The sequence below is a fragment of the Geotrypetes seraphini genome, chromosome 19 (assembly GCF_902459505.1).
Source record: "Geotrypetes seraphini chromosome 19, aGeoSer1.1, whole genome shotgun sequence".
In the NCBI taxonomy this organism is placed as follows: Eukaryota; Metazoa; Chordata; class Amphibia; order Gymnophiona; family Dermophiidae; genus Geotrypetes; species Geotrypetes seraphini.
In genome coordinates, this window is record NC_047102.1 from 15531713 (window position 1) to 15548195 (window position 16483).

Consider the following 16483-nt stretch of genomic DNA (forward strand, 5'->3'; position numbering starts at 1 on the left):
GTTTTACAATCCTGAATTGGCACTTGGATGTCCTGATCGCCAGTACGTCCAAGTGCCGATAATCGAAACTATCTTTCCTTAAATCTAGCAAGGTGTTTCAGCCTCTCTGCATCCAGAGCATGAGATGGGCGTGTTATGGGTGTGCTTTGGGCGGTCTTAAGGGTGGGACAGACATGGATGCCTTGCAGCGATAAACATTTTGCAAAACATCACGGACAAAACTTATACGTTTGGAACTAGACCTGTTTTAGAAGGTTCCAAGTGCCACAAAGGTGGCCAAATGCAACAAAGTCCCCCACACTCCCCCAGTGCTCACTGACCCCCTTCCACCACACAAAAATGAGAAGAAAAAGGCATATACCTGTCTCTAAAACAGCAACATCTGGTATGGGGAAGCTTAATAGAACTGCTCACAGGTGTCTTAAGTAGCCTGGTGGGTGGGTAGTGAACCACAGAAAGGAGGACCCAGGCCCATTAGTTACCCTAACCACTACATTTATGGTAGAATGTGTGAGCCCACCTAAACCCTTCTATACTGCCATATAGGTACTACCTGCAGTCATAAATGCTATTGGGGTGTTACACATGAGGAGGCTCACCATAAATTATAAGGGGGTTATGGTGAGATATACAGCTGTGAAGTTCAGAGCAGTACAAGGTGTACCATTGCTCTGTAAGGATGTCTACGTGGCCAGTCCATTACTAGACTTTTAAAACCACTAGGAGGAAATATTTTTTGACTCGGAGAATAGTTAAGCTCTGGAATGCACTGCCAGAGGATGTAGTATGCGTGGTTAATGTAGCTGGTTTTAAAAAAAGGTTTGGACAAGCTCCTGGAGGAAAAGTCCATAGTCTTATCTTGAAACAGACAAGGGAGAAGCCACTACTTGCTCTGGATCGGTAGCATGGAATGTTGCTACTATTTGGGGGTTTTGCCAGGTACTTGTGACTTGGATTGACCACCATGAAGACGGGCCCCTGGGCTAGATGGACACTGGTCTGACCCAGTAAGGTTATTCTTATGTTCTTTACAGTGGTTCTTCAGTACACATTTACCATCTAACCCCTTCCCCCAATCCTCAAATAAACCCAAAATACAAGTCTCAAATACTGCACAGCAATTTAGAGAAAAGTCAACAACAAAACAGGTTACAAACACGAGAAATCAAAACACAAGGTCAACTAATCCAAAGTCAAACGTGGCCCAGACCAAAGAGGTAGACAAAGGACAGAGAAGGATAGAGAAAAGAGGAAGAGAAATTGGTTTGTTTGTTTTTTGGGGGGGAGGGGAAAAAAAGACATACATGACTTCATTTAAAAACAAAAAAAATAAAAAAGATTTCACTGTATACATGTCCACGCAATAGAGATTACTCACCCAGAATTTTACTAAGAAGAAAGCATTTTGCGGCCCCTTTCCGAACAGTTCCTTCAAGCCACCTTTCTTTTCTGGAAATTTATCATAAATCTGACGAATGTCTACGGATTCTATCAGTGGGTCGCTGTAAGAATGGTTGGCCTGTCCAATGTGCACGAAGAGGTGTTTGTTGTACTACAAGACAAAGCAGAATGGGCGCCATTAAGAACGAAGAATACTGGCATTTTCCATCAGTATCATACATCTATGTGTAATCAAAAAAATACTCCTTCTGAAATGATTAGCCAACTTAAAAAAAAACAACAAAATTTGGTTATAATTGATATGGAAAACATGGAAATTTGATGCGTCGCAAATTGGACCATGGTATGTACAATATATTTAAAATATCATGCTAAAACAGACTGGCAGTCTCACATGTTTATTGGAGGAATACTAAAGGTGAAATATATTTGCAATCTGAAGTCTATTCTTTTATTTAATCCCCCCAAAAAAAACAAAAACAAAAAAATACTTATATACTGAAGAGGCTGTGTGATTTAGTCTTTCACTGCTCTGTAACAGAGAAACATGATGGCAGATAAAGGCCAAATGACCCATCCAGTCTGCACATCTACAATATCCACTATCTCCTCCTCTCCCTATTGGCTAAAACTCTTTACACCTGCATTATGATGTCATAGAACTTTATGGTTATAGAAACATTAATAACATGATGGCAGATAAAGGCCAAATGGCCCATCCAGTCTGCCCATCTACAGTATCCACTATTTCCTCCTCTCCCTATTGGCTAAAACTCTTTACACCTGCATTATGATGTCATAGAACTTTAGAACTTCCTCTCTCTAAGAGATTTTTATACCATACCATACATGGAGTGTGGAATATAAATGTTTGTGTGATAAAAAAGACAGAACCTTTGAACACCCTCCATTTCTGGGATGAGAGTTTAATGAAAGAGGAAGCTTCTTAAAAATGAGCTGGAGACTTGGTGGACTGTAAGGTCAAGACTGGATACATTCAGGCTTGCATCACACATACTTCTAGGTATAAACTAACTTTATGGGAGGCGTATTGTGCACGTAGAATGATGTTTTATGCGATTAAACAATTTATTTCAAATAATTTTAGAAACTATATAAAAACAATAGTCACATAAGAAACAACAAAACAGCCTTATAAATATACATAACTGAGAGACACCAATTGATAGAGGGGAGGCTGTGGAGGAACCACCGCTGCATACCCTGAAGGCGTGACAGGAGAGATAGGAAGGAAACCAGGAGAAAGCAGAACCCTGGAATCCCAACGACGACAGCGTATCAAGGAGTAGGCGGTGAACAGCAGCATCAAAGGCGGCAGACAGATCGAGAAGGATAAGGAAAGAGTAGAGGCCTTTGGATCTGGCCAAGAACGGGTCATTGGAAATTTTAGTAAGGGCGGTTTCTATGGAGGTCCAGGCAACGGCGTTGAACAGCACGTTCAAGTAGAGTTAGATAAGTAGAGTTGGATAAGAAGAGAAGGAGGAAAAGAGGGGGGGGGCGATTGTTGGAAGGACACGTGGGGTCCAGTGAGGGTTTTTTGGGGAGGGGTGCGACAACGGTATATTTGAAAGCATCAGGGATAATTGCAGCGGAGAGCGATAGGACGGATGACAAGAGGGCGAGATAACGCTGAGTAGGTGAGTGGGAATCGGATCAGAGGACCAGGTAGTGGGGTTTGGAAGACGAGAGATGTGCAGTTTCCTCTTTAGTGATCTCTGAGAAAGAAGAGAGGGCGGCAGGTGTTGAGGAGAGGTTAGCAGAAGGGGCAAATGGGGGGAGGGGAGGGGGAAGCAGCCTAGTTGAGAGCTCAAGGTGAATCTTCTGAATGTTACTGTAGAACAGGGCTGCCCAAGTCCGGTCCTCGAGATCTACTGGCAGGCCAGGTTTTCAGGATATCCACAATGAACATGCATGAGAGAGATTTGCATACCAAGAAGGCAGTGCAAGCAAATCTCTCTCATGAATATTCATTGTGGATATCCTGAAAACCTGGCCTGCCAGTAGATCTCGAGGACTGGACTTGGGCAGCCATGCTGTAGAAGAACTCTGCCATAGTCTGGGAGAAATTAAAGGGGGGATAGGCAGCGAGGGTGCTTTGAGTAGGGAGTTTAATGTGGTAAAGAAACGGCGAGGGTTGGCGCTAAGAGAACTGGATATAGCATTCTTGTTTGGCCAGCGAGAGGGCAGACTGGAATGATATCTGCATGAATTTGAAATGTATGAAGTCGGGTGTGTGCACGGGATTTAAGCCAGAGATGTTCTGCTTAGTATTCACACAGGTACAATTTTACCAATCCAAATTTTCAAAAGACCGAGGGTAAACAGCAGCAACGTTCTCACTAATGATGATGAAACTTTAAAATAAAAATTTGCACACTTCTCCAGGTTGCACAATCACGTCAGTGATCTAATGACTGAAAATGACTTGAATTATTGTTGAAATGCTTACAAAACAAAAAATTTCCTAGAACGTATCATTTGTAAATGGTCATTTTATTCAACATTATGTACAATTCATGTGGCACTAAGTTTTAAGAATAACTTTTTTTGGTAGCATAACTGTGTACTACTGTAATTATGCCAACATGATAACAATTTTAGCTGTCAACAGTGACATATAAAGCCGCCAATAGTCACTAGTGGATGTGTGGTTTAGTAGGAGGTTGCAAGGGTTTCATTGATCAGTTAAAGTGGTGTGGGAACCAAAAAAGGTTGAGAAACTCTTAACAGATTCTGTTAAAACAAGTGCACTACACAGTCTGCCCTGAAGATGTCTATACAGTACCTTCGAATGCCTTAAGTAGGATAAATATTTGAAGAATGCAGTATAACCATGAAAGATAACTCCTGTCAGATATCGCTAAGGAAAAAATGTAATCCACTTAGGAATTCAAAGAAACCAAGATAAATTGCCCATGTCAAGTGGCACTAACTTTGAAGAAGCTACAGAATCAAGACAAATCACTTTCATTAAAAAGCTGAACTATAAAAGAACTTCTTTTTTTTTTTTTAAATCTAAATTACCATTTTCTGCCTCCAGAACTTTTCACTTTATATTTCCCTGAAATCAGGGAAGGGCAAATTTTGCAGAATGCAAGGCAGTGGCCCGTGAACGTTCAAAGCCCGATCCGAGAAGTGAACTTCTAGAACACACAGCATGCATTAAATCACTGTTTAAATTGTCAGCCACCCACATCCAGCTGCTGATGGCCTTTGACCCTGGGGCAGGCAGCTACCCTGGTGTAGTCCTACATTTCCGGGCAGGTGCATTTCAAAGAAAAAAAAAAAATCCGGAAGCAGGATATGGAGCGATTTTATAATTTTTGCAGCAAATTGTTTCATGCTTTCACCTTCAGTGCTGATGTCTAGAACTGCTTCAATAGCTATCCACTGTAAAATCCATCTTAGTTTTTCTACACTGAGCAGGTGACATGTGCACTGAGCTATGTCACCCATTGACCCATGTATTTCTTTTAAATCATTCTGTTGCTAGAAGCATATTGCTCTGCTTTCATGTAAGATCAACCACTTGCAGCAAAATCTCACTGTTTTCCTACTCAGCAGCCACCTCCCTCTCTAACTGGCCAGAGGGCATGCATACCCTCCCTTTATTTCTCTCCTCTTCCCCGCCCTCTTCCTACAACACCTGCAGCAGACTCTGGCACATGTGGAAACCTGCCAGGACTACCTCAGGCTCCGCTGACATCCCCAAATAAAACTGTTTGGTGGTCTAGATTTACACATCTTTCACAGAGGTTCTCAGCAGGAGAGAGAGGGAGACAGAGAGACAGAGCTGGAATTTAAACTGAAGAAAAACTTACAAAGAAATAAAATTAAAAAAAAAAAAGACAGTTAGGGTGTTATTCTAGGCCAGGGTCCTGCAAACGTTGTCGAGCCATAGCACACTAAACGCCGTTGCATGGCTTGAGGCATCCGGAAGCGCGTGAACGTTGATGTGATCATGTCAACATCGGCGCATGTGCGAAGGCTCTCCAGGCGGGCCCTGAACGGTCAGTGGGGGGGGGGTTGCCGGCAGGGAAGATGCACAGAAAGAAGGAGAGATGCTGGCACCCGCTGATTGCCTAGGATGTGCCTAGGAAGATATGAAAGCTGCCAATCAAGTGGAGAAAGCATCAGCAAAGGCTAGACAAATGCTGGGTTGCATCTGAAGGAGCTTTGTCAGCCGAAAGCCTGAAGTCATACTACCGTTATACAGAGCCATGGTGAGACCTCACCTGGAGTACTGGGTCCAGTTTTGGAGGCCACATTATCAAAAGGATGTGAAGAGAATGGAGTCAATCCAGAGAATGGCCACCAGGATGGTCTCAGGACTGAAAGACATCCCTTATGGAGAATGTCTGACCAGAATGCGCTTATATTCTCTCGAAGAGCGCAGAGAAAGGGGGGGCATGATAGAAACATTCAAACACATCACGGGTCGCATTAAAGTGGAGGAAGAAATCTTCTTTCTAAAGGGTCCCACGGCGACAAGAGGGCATCCGCTGAAACTTAAGGGGGAAGATTTCATGGCGACACCAGGAAATACTTCTTCACCTAACGGGTTATTGATCGATGGAATGATCTTCCACGCCAGCTGGTCGAGGCCAGTAGCGTGCTCGACTTCAAGAGTCGATGGGACAAACAGGTGGGGGCACCACAGAGCTATGCCTAAAAGATGGATACCCCAGGGAGGAGGGTTCATATTGATTAAGTGGGCAGACTTACGGGAGGGAGGGATCTGGAGTGGGCAGACTTGTTGGGCCGCCGGCCCTTTTCTGCCGTCATACTCTATGTTTCTATGTGCCTCTCTCCGCCGGCGCCTCGCCTCCTCCCCAGCATCTCACGGCACACCTGAACGCTCAGGAGGCGCACTAGTTTGCGATACACTGCTCTAGGCAATTCTGCCTAGGAGAAAACCCTTTTAGACAGATGGGCATCCTCCTAGAGACCTCCATCGGATGCTTTATCCCGCATTGAAAACTGTTTTCAAGTAATTAAGACATGGATGGGTGAGAATCAGTTGAAACTAAATATTGGAAAGACTGAAAAACATTTAGATATGCTTCCATCAGAGACAATGCTGGACAATGCCACGTCAATTGCTCTACTGGATTCAACTTTATCTAATTGTGCATCTCTATTTGCATATTTTATTAATGTACATTGCTTTGAATATTATAAAAGCGTTTTATCAAATTTTAAATAAAACTTGGAACCACAGATTAGGGCGGTTATTTCTAAGGCTTTTTTTAAAGCTTCAATTATTCCGGAAGTTGAAGGATTATCTTTCAGTGGATAACTTTTGAACGGTAATCACAGTGCAGTGCCGACTCCTATTTTCAATTATTGCAATCCACTTTACCTGGGTTTGCCTAGGACTCAGGGGTGTCCAACTTTTTGGCTTCCCTGGGCCGCATTGGCCGAAAACAATGGTTCTGGGGCCGCAAAAAATGCTGCAGCAAGACAGAGGAGGGAGCCGGCAAGACGGTAAACACCAGGGGACAGCAGAGGAAAACACTCCATCGCCCTCGACTGGGGCCGCACAAAATACTTCACAGGGCCACAGGTTGGACACCCCTGGCCTAGGTATATTATTCAAGCTCTACAGCTAACGTAAAATGCTGCCGCATGAATCATTGTGGGCGCTTCTAAGTTTGACCTTGTCACACCTATTTTGCGTGGCTGCCAGTTGTTTTTCAGACTGAATTTAAGGGCTCCTTTTACGAAGGCGCGTTAGGGCCTTAACGCACGGAATAGCGTGCGCTAAAATGCCACGGGCGCCAGCCGCCACCACCTCCTCTTGAGCAGGAGGTAGTTTTTCAGCTAGCGCGCGCTAATCTGGTGCTTTCGCTAAAAATGCACCTTCGTAAAAGGAGCCCTAAATCTCTATGACTGATATTCAACCGTGTTGAGCTCTCTTCTGCAGTTAATAACATAGTAGATGACGGCAGATAAAGACCCGAATGGTCCATCCAGTCTGCCCAACCTGATTCAATTTAAATTTTTTTATTTTTTCTTCTTAGCTATTTCTGGGCAAGAACCCAATGCTTTACCCGGTACTATGCTTGGGTTCCAACTGCCGAAATCTCCGTTAAGACTTACTCCAGCCCATCTACACCCTCCCTGCCATTGAAGCCCTCCCCTGCCCATCCTCCACCAAATGGCCATACACTGACACAGACCGTGCAAGTCTGCCCAGTAACTGGCCTAGTTCAATATTTAATATTATTTTCTGATTCTAAATCTTCTGTGTTCATCCCACGCTTCTTTGAACTCAGTCACAGTTTTACTCTCCACCACCTCTCTCGGGAGCGCATTCCAGGCATCCACCACCCTCTCCGTAAAGTAGAATTTCCTAACATTGCCCCTGAATCTACCACCCCTCAAACTCAAATTATGTCCTCTGGTTTTACCATTTTCCTTTCTCTGGAAAAGATTATGTTCTACGTTAATACCTTTCAAGTATCAGCCGTCTCGAGCATTACGCTCGGAGAACAAGGCTTATTTAGAAGTACTGTCTATGACACTTGTGAAGTCACTCTATGATGACTGCGCAGGGTATCACATTGTGGGGGACGCATTGCCTTTCAAAATTTTATTTATTTAAAAATTTGTTGCCCGCAGCATCCAAAAATTCTGTGTGGGGTACAATAAAACATGCACAATAAAATCATAACAAAGACTAACATAATAAAATCATACAAACCTATGCGTACAGATGGATGGACAGAGCCTCACCAATAGATTGTATTTACGGTCTATTGTAAAACACATCCAAAAAGATGCCTACAACAGACACTTAGGCACCCAGACCAGCATAAATACTCTTGCACAAATTTACTCCTGCTATGGAGGCGTGGCCTAGTGGTTAGATCAGCTGCCCCTGAGGTTTTGAGCTTAATTCCCACCGCAGCTCCTTGTGACTCTGGGCAAGTCATTTCACACGTCATTGCACCAGGTACAAAATAAGTACCTGTCTACAATATGTAAACTGCTTTGATTGTCACCACACAGAAAAAGCAGTGTATCAAGCCCTTTACAATCAAGCTATTGTGACATCACTGCTGAAGTTGACTCTTATTGGTGGAATGAGGCATTATGACATCACAACTTCAGCTCTGGTTACCAGAGACTGAAAATCTTCACACTAAAGGGGGAAGTTAGCAACATGGACCACTGGGAGTGGAGGAGTGGCCCAGCGATTAGATCAGCTGCCTCAGCTACCTGAGGTTGTAAGCTTGATTCCCACTGCAGCTCCTTGTGACTCTGAGCAAGTCACGTAACACGTCATTGCCCCAGGTGCAAAATAAGTGCCTGTCTAAAATATGCAAACTGTTCCGATTGTGTAAATCACACAGAAAAAAAAAAAACTGTATACAAGTCCCATCCCCTTTAATTGTGAATTGCTTACAGTACATGTTTACATTGCAACTCAACCCCTGGCTCCACCTAAACCATGCCTGAAAGAAACACCCAAACCCAGTGTGCCTAAATGTATCCACAGTCTTGTCAGTGACCATGCTTTATAAGTTATTTTCTACAACTGATAACATAGACAAAATTTGGAATATAAATGTCCTTTTAAATTAAATTAAACCGAGTAGTCTGGTAAAACTTACTGAATCCGAGTCTCTTTGTTGTTCCAAAAAAGCTGAGAACTCAACCAGCCTAAGTTTGGTTGTTCCAATGGATCGACCTTGCCACGCGGGAACGGATGGTGCTGGAGCAGATGTGGGTTCAAAACCTGGAATAGAGATGCTCATATTTATGTACATTATAAACTCTAGACTGCAGTCCAAAAACGCTTAACAGACAAAATCAAGAATGCAAACCTGGGTTGAGCATGAAACACGACTGCTGAAAAACGAAAAAGGATGTCCAGGGATTGACCACTCTGCCCCCTCTCTTTTAGACAGTTCCCCCCTACCATCGTCGGAGACCCTTTGTCTAACCCAGGGGTAGGGAACTCCGGTCCTCGAGAGCCGTATTCCAGTCGGGTTTTCAGGATTTCCCCAATGACTATGCATGAGATCTATTTGCATGCACTGCTTTCAATGCATAGTCATTGGGGAAATCCTGAAAACCCAACTGGAATACGGCTCTCGAGGACCGGAGTTCCCTACCCCTGGTCTAACCTAATCTACCATGTCAATTCTCACATGCTCACTTGACTGAAACACACCAGTTACTGAAATGCGTACACTTGTTTGTTTGTTTTTTTGGTAGTTTGAGCAGAGGAATTATGAATTTTAGAGGTTTGAAACTGTGCTTTCTGGCTCAATCCTAAGCCCTTTTGTAGAGACTAGTTACCTACTAATAATACTTTTACCAAGCTGTATTAAGTGTTAACGTGGTCCTAATACAGGATAACATTGATTACGGCAGGACATGTTACAGCTTCACTAACTACTAACCGTGTACTTAATAATATTTTTTATTTATTTTCTTTTTTTTTTGGGGGGGGGGTGTGGTTCAGGGACAGAGAGTAAGGTATTCCTGTGCTAATCAGACAAAATATCTATATCACTGTATAACTTGTTAGCATGTGGACAACATGGGAACCCTTAGCACCTATGAAACATCTTAAGGTTTCAGGTTTATTTAAAATTTGATTATATCACTTACAAAACTTCTAAGCGATGTACACTTTAAAATGGGGTACATTATTATAAAACATGAATACATCTCAAATCACACAAAGACCAACATGATACAACTGGGATACAGTAGTTTTAGTAAAGAAAGGAGTCTAGGGAAACACCGAAAGGGTTGACAGGGGGAATCTCTGAGGTCTCCCGAGTTGTAGACTTCCTTAAAAAGAAATGTCATGCATTTGATACTTAAGTGTGAAAAGCATCTTTTTTAATAAAAAAAGACTTTAAGCTGCTCTTAAAGCGATCGAGCTTTTTTGCTTCACTAAGATAAGAGGGTAAAGTGTTCCATAGCTGCGGAGCATAAATTGTGAATATTTCGTTTCTTAGGGGTCCTTTTACAAAGGCGCGCTAGTACCTAATGTCTCCACTGACGAGGCGTTAGGATTTTAGGCTGCTGCGGGGGTTAGCGCGGGATGAAATGTCTGACGCGCTAACCCCCGTAGCGCGCCTTGATGAAAGGAGCCCTTAAGAGTATTAATGACTTTTAGGGAGGGAATTACGAGTAAATTGTGATCTGCAGATCGTAAAGTTCTCAATGGCGTGTATATGGTATTAACCCTTTCAGGACCAAGGGACATATTTGTCCCATAACTTTAAAATCCTATAAATTTTGATTGGGATAGTCTACAGTTCTAAATTTGATATGTACGGATTCCATAGGATACTGCCTTTATGTAAACAAACTGGTTCCGACATTCATTCATTAGCGTCGTTGCCAGATTGACGAGAAGATTCACTTGCCACACTGTCCATAAGCCAGAAGTTTGATTTAAAAAAAAAAAAAATAATGATATTTCACAAAAAAAAATCAATTTTTTGGTATCTGCAAGCCCTTTTTACCATAAAAATGTCATCAAAACCACAAAAATTGGCCTACGATCCTTATGGTCCTGAAAGGGTTAAGGGTTCAGCTAGAAATGCTGGTAAGTTTTGAGTGTTTTATTTTAAAAACAGAGCAAGATTATTTTATAAGTAATCCGATGGGATATTGGTAACCAGTGGGCATTCTGTAGGAGGGGCGTCACATGATCAAATTTTTGGGAATTAGTGATGAGTTTTAAAGATGCATTTCTGGTGCTTCCATGGTAGTTACAAAAAAACAAAACAGACATGTGCCAATGGTAACAAAAAATCTCAAAAAAAAAAAACAAAAAACCCCCCCCCACCATATCCCACAAACTAAATCAAACGCCAGGCATATAGGAATATAATAGGATACCCATATGCAAGCAAACGAAAGAAAAAGCTTCAGTTTACAAATGTGAGGAAAACCACGCCACCATCCATACATCATAGGCTGGGGGGGAAAAAAACCCTTTCGCTACCACTATTATATCAAATATACTGCTAAGAAGAAAAACGTGAAAGATAAATAACAGTGCAAACAAATGCTACTAACTGATTTAGAAAAATTATGTGCAGGCAGCCTACGATCGTTTCGGATCTACCATGCTATTTCTTCAGGGCCATACATAGGCTCACGTAGCAGTTAAAACTGTTTGACGCGCTGATCCTCTGCATTCCTCAAAAGTGCACAACCATTAATGAAAAAGATAGGAAAAAACCCGCCATTTTTATGGTTGAGGTGCAAATGGCCTTCGCATGCAGGAAAGACCAATTTTTTACAACATATCACTCCTCTGTTGATAAGTTTACACTGGTTGCCTTATGCAGCTCCATCATACTTGGCTGCTGTAAACCATTCTATATACCCCAACACATATATTACATTACATTACATAGGGGAGAGTGTGGCGCAGTGGTTAAAGCTACAGCCTCAACACCCTGGGGTTGTGGGTTCAAACCCACGCTGTTCCTTGTGACCCTGGGCAAGTCACTTAATCCCCCCATTGTCGCAGGTACATTAGATAAGATTGTGAGCCCACTGGGACAGACAGGGAAAAATGCTTGAGTACCTGAATAAACTCATGTAAACCATTCTGAGAACAGTATAGAAAACTGAATAAATAAAATAAAAAAATAAAAATTACGGTCAGTTGACTCTTAGAGACTGATACTTCCTTCACCAGAAATGGCTCGATATGAATTAACTTGTAATTCAGCTTTTTTTTTCTTTTTATCTCCATTCTTATGGAAGGACCTTATGTAAGCTTAGACTTAAGATGCAAATAAGCCAATTTATTTTGAATCTAGGCCAGGGGTGTCCAATGTCGGTCCTCGAGGGCCGCAGTCCAGTCGGGTTTTCAGGATTTCCCCAATGAATATGCATTGAAAGTAGTGCATGCAAATAGATCTCATGCATATTCATTGGGGAAATCCTGAAAACCCGACTGGACTGCAGCCCTCGAGGACCGACATTGGACACCCCTGATCTAGGCTAAACTAGGCATCTGGGCTTTCTTCCAATGAGACGCAATCGCCAGACGAGCTGCTGCTGAAAAAAACCCCCAGCAAAACAAGATTCTGGTGCGGGAACTAACCCCCTCTTTTGAGGTTTCTACTGTAGCTCTAAGAGCACTGGGAGCAATGTTGGAGCATTTAGCTCTACCTGCAAAACAGGGAAAGGCTTATCAAAAACAGCTACAAGAAACTGTTAGTTTTCGTGCTTGGAACTCAAATAATAAAATGTGCTGTAAAGCTGATATTTAGTTTTTTTTTATGTTAAGTCCAGAGTTTCCTCATGCTCTTTAGGGCTTCCAGTTGATTTAACATTGTTTAGTTGTCAAAAGGGCCTTTATGAACAACTAACTAGGGCAGTGGTGTTCAACCCAGTCCTCAGGGACCACCTGGCCAGTCAGGTTTTCAGGATATCCACAAAGAATATGGATGACAGAGACTTTGAAAACCAGACTGAGCAGGTGGTCCCTGAGGACTGGTTGAACACCGCTGAACTAGGGGGCCCGATGCTCAAAAGCACCCTCCAGGGATTCAAGAAAAGGTTAGATAAGTTCCTCCTGAACCAGAACGTACGCAGGTAAGGCTAGACTCAAATAGGGCACTGGTCTTTGACCTAAGGGCTGCCGCGTGACCCAGCAGCGGCAATTCTTATGTTCTTATGTCCCCATTAAAATCCCTTGCCGGTAAATTTTCCAATTTCTAAATGACGAGCAATGCACAAAAAAAAAAAAAAACTTGGCATGCAAATAAGATTCACACGAATTCCATTAGACCAGTCTTTGGAGAAAGCGATTTGACACATGCTTGCTCATTTTAATATTAATGAGCTCATTCGAATAAATTTGCACAGTATTCTCAGAGGCTACAACGAGGCAAAGAAAAGAATGCAGAGGGCCGCCAAAATGTTTGTATGCTAAACAGGTGAGAACGTTATAGGCACGGTAAGTTTTGAGCATCAGGGCCTAGGCATATCCCCACCATTCCATCTTTTGCAGTCATTCAAGCAACAGTCCTTGAACAGAGTCCACTCCACTACAGTATGTAAGTCTGGCTAGTGGGTGTCACCAATAAGTAATGGCTAAGATGCTTCTTAAAGTTGGTTTCAGCTGCTCAGGTTTTCAGGATATCAATAACGAAAGTGCTTTTGATAAACTGGCACATGCCGGGGGTCCAGTGTGTAAGTACATGAGTATTGCATCTTCACTACAGATAATCAGAAGTGGGGAGGAAGAGAAAAGAAAAACTGGAGATAAGGGTCACCAGGACAGGTCCGGGAATATCCTGCAAAGAAAGATATTGCTTATAGAAGTACCAAACCCTAGCATTACCTGAAATGGGCGCCGTAATTGTTGGCTGGATAGGATAGGCCTGCTGAGCAAATGGCTTTACACTAAATAAAAGGGAAAGAGAAAAATACAGTTTTGCAAAATTAAGATATTTTTGAAAATGATGCATATTTACATGAAGAACAATGAGATAAAATTATTGCAACTTTCTCTTAACAATTAATTATTGCAAAAAAAAAAAAAAAAAAAGTGGGGGGGGAGTGTTGTGTTTTAGGGCTCCTAGAGATGACTACAAGGGACAAATATGTAGTTGATCAAAAAGGCTTTTGCAGGCGCTTCTGAGGCGACAGTGGAGACTATCTACATATGGTGAATATTTTGTGTATATTCCCTTTCATAACAGATATTTGATGAAAACACAAATCTGACATTTTGCCCTTCAGATGCCAAAAGGATCAAGTCTGCAGTACAGTGCTGCCCGAATACTAGAAGCGATTTCTGTCCCCCTTTACATGATAAAGGCAAATACACCAACTTTTCATGACCCTTCAAGTTCTATAATGGTTTGTACAGAGAACAAGTGGGGGGTGGGGCAGAACACGTTATCCTTAGGACAAACAAACTTTTATTTCTATAAATTCAAAATAAATACAAGAGCACATGTATAAAAAGTCAGGAGACTAATGTGTACCCTGTGGATTTCGGATTTTATATGAGCCTTTTATATGCTTTTAGTATTTTTAAAATTTGTATTCCCAGCACTGGAGTGACACCTAGTGGTATATTCTTTTCTGACTAACAGACACACCCTTGAGGCAAGCCTCCACCTGGGGGCCGAAACATGGGTCAGTGGCTGGATCCGTTCAGTATAGGGGCATTACGTCCATAGGACTTTTTATACATGTATTTATTTTGAATTTATAGAAATAAAAGTTTGTTTGTCCCAAGATTGACGTGTTCTAACCCCACCCCCACTTGTTGTCTTTTTGTTGGATTTTACGTGGGGTTTTTGTTCCTTTTACTTTGTTCTGTATTTATACTGTGAACACAATATGAAAATGCCGGAAGCGCTACTCATCAAGCTGCAAGCTATCTGATCCCAGCACTCCCTGCAGATAGTTTTCCAAAATGGATGCTCCGTATTTGCTTTCACCCATGACCAGGACGTTACTCTATATACATTTTTGTCAGGTATGGTAGCAAGTAAATCCACTTTAAAAGGTAATGAACGCAATGAATAAACAACTTTATGATCCGAATACTGAAAGAAAATTTTTAACACAATCCAGGAACGTAAGATCTTTGAAGTTATTGATGAAATGTTTTGACACCCCAAATGTCTAGGTTCCCTATCATATTTATAAAAACCATAATATTGTACTGCTGTGTCACTCTCTGATCACCTATCCATCTCTGTTTCTCACTGCCCACCCCCACTCCTATCTTTCCCCACGAGACTGTCCTTTGAATGCTGTTGTGTTTCTTTTATATATTCCGATAATTGTTATTTTTTTTTTTTGCTCATTTCTGACCTGAAGGCATTTCCTTCACAAGCTAGTCCAATAAAATGGTATCATATTCTCTTGTTTCTAGTCAAATACTTTCTTCATGAAACACAATCTAAATTAGTTTGCATTGATTTCTTTATACACTTACTCTTGTGACGATCCAGGTTGCCCTGTCTGTATCATTCCAGGCCAGAACTAGAAAGTCAAATTAGAAATATTGTTGATATACATATATGCTTTTCTTCAATAAATATATCTACCTTTACCTCTGCTTACCTATAGACATACACAGTGGTGTAGCAAGGGGGGATGGTCTTGGCGCAGGCATGGCCCCGCCTCCTCTCCATGCCAAGCGTGCTCACCCTTTGCATTCCCCTGTATCTTTTTTACTTCCCTGGCGCAAGGTTGACGCCCACGTTGGCATTGGCGCTCTCTCTGACATCACTTTCGGGACCCATGCATGTTGCTCACACCGGAGAAGTTAAAAAAGGTACGGGGAAAAGGGAAGGAGGCGTGCGCGGCAGAAGGGGGTGGGGAAGAAGGCGGGCGAGGAGTGTTGCCAACCTGGCCGCCGCTCACCCTTACTACGTCACTGCACACAGGCGCTTACAGATTGATACAAGATGAAATAAAAAAAAATGGTGGCATTCTGCACCAAAAGAGAAAGACACGAAAACAGCAACAAAGGAGACCAGATGGGATTCAATCCTTTAATTATGAAAGAGACTCGACACGATTGTGTTTCGGCCTCAAAAGGCCTGCCTCAGGAGTCTTGCTAAAACCATAGATATGTAAATCCATATATCCAAATATTGTAAATAGACTCTTTTAAAACACCTTGATAAAAATTGATGGCGAGTTAAACGGGCTTATGCGTATTCGCTGCACTCGCCATCACTTTTTATCAAGGCGTTTAATTTTTGCAATATTTGGATATATGGATTTATATGTCTATGGTTTTAGCAAGACTCCTGAGGCAGGCCTTTTGAGGCCGAAACACGATCGCTGTTCTATTACAATTTGACCTCTCCGCAGCTTTCTTCATAGAAAAAGAATGGTGGAGACACGAACAGTCTCCGATCAGAAACCAAAATAGCAATGGTGGCAGATAAAGACCTAAATGGTCCATCCAGTCTAACCAACAAGATACAACTCATAGCATAAGTTACGATGCGATTCTGCGTACGCATACTATGAAACATCGAACAGAACATGAGGACCAAAGTGAGATTAGGTAGGGTCTGTGGGACTTACA

The 16483-nt window shown here is 42.2% G+C and overlaps 1 protein-coding gene across 8 annotated transcripts in view; it reads right to left on the reverse strand.

Moving 5' to 3' along the window:
* Positions 1 to 16483, reverse strand: part of TEAD1 (TEA domain transcription factor 1) — a 241338-nt gene that overhangs the window by 23664 nt on the left and 201191 nt on the right. For all 8 annotated transcript variants that reach the window (XM_033928298.1, XM_033928299.1, XM_033928296.1 and 5 more), the window contains 4 exons: positions 15377 to 15423; positions 13763 to 13824; positions 9042 to 9166; positions 1379 to 1552 (listed from right to left, as the gene is read on the reverse strand). In XM_033928298.1, the coding sequence (XP_033784189.1) occupies positions 1379 to 1552; positions 9042 to 9166; positions 13763 to 13824; positions 15377 to 15423 (408 nt within the window). The remainder of the gene's footprint in view (positions 1 to 1378; positions 1553 to 9041; positions 9167 to 13762; positions 13825 to 15376; positions 15424 to 16483) is intronic.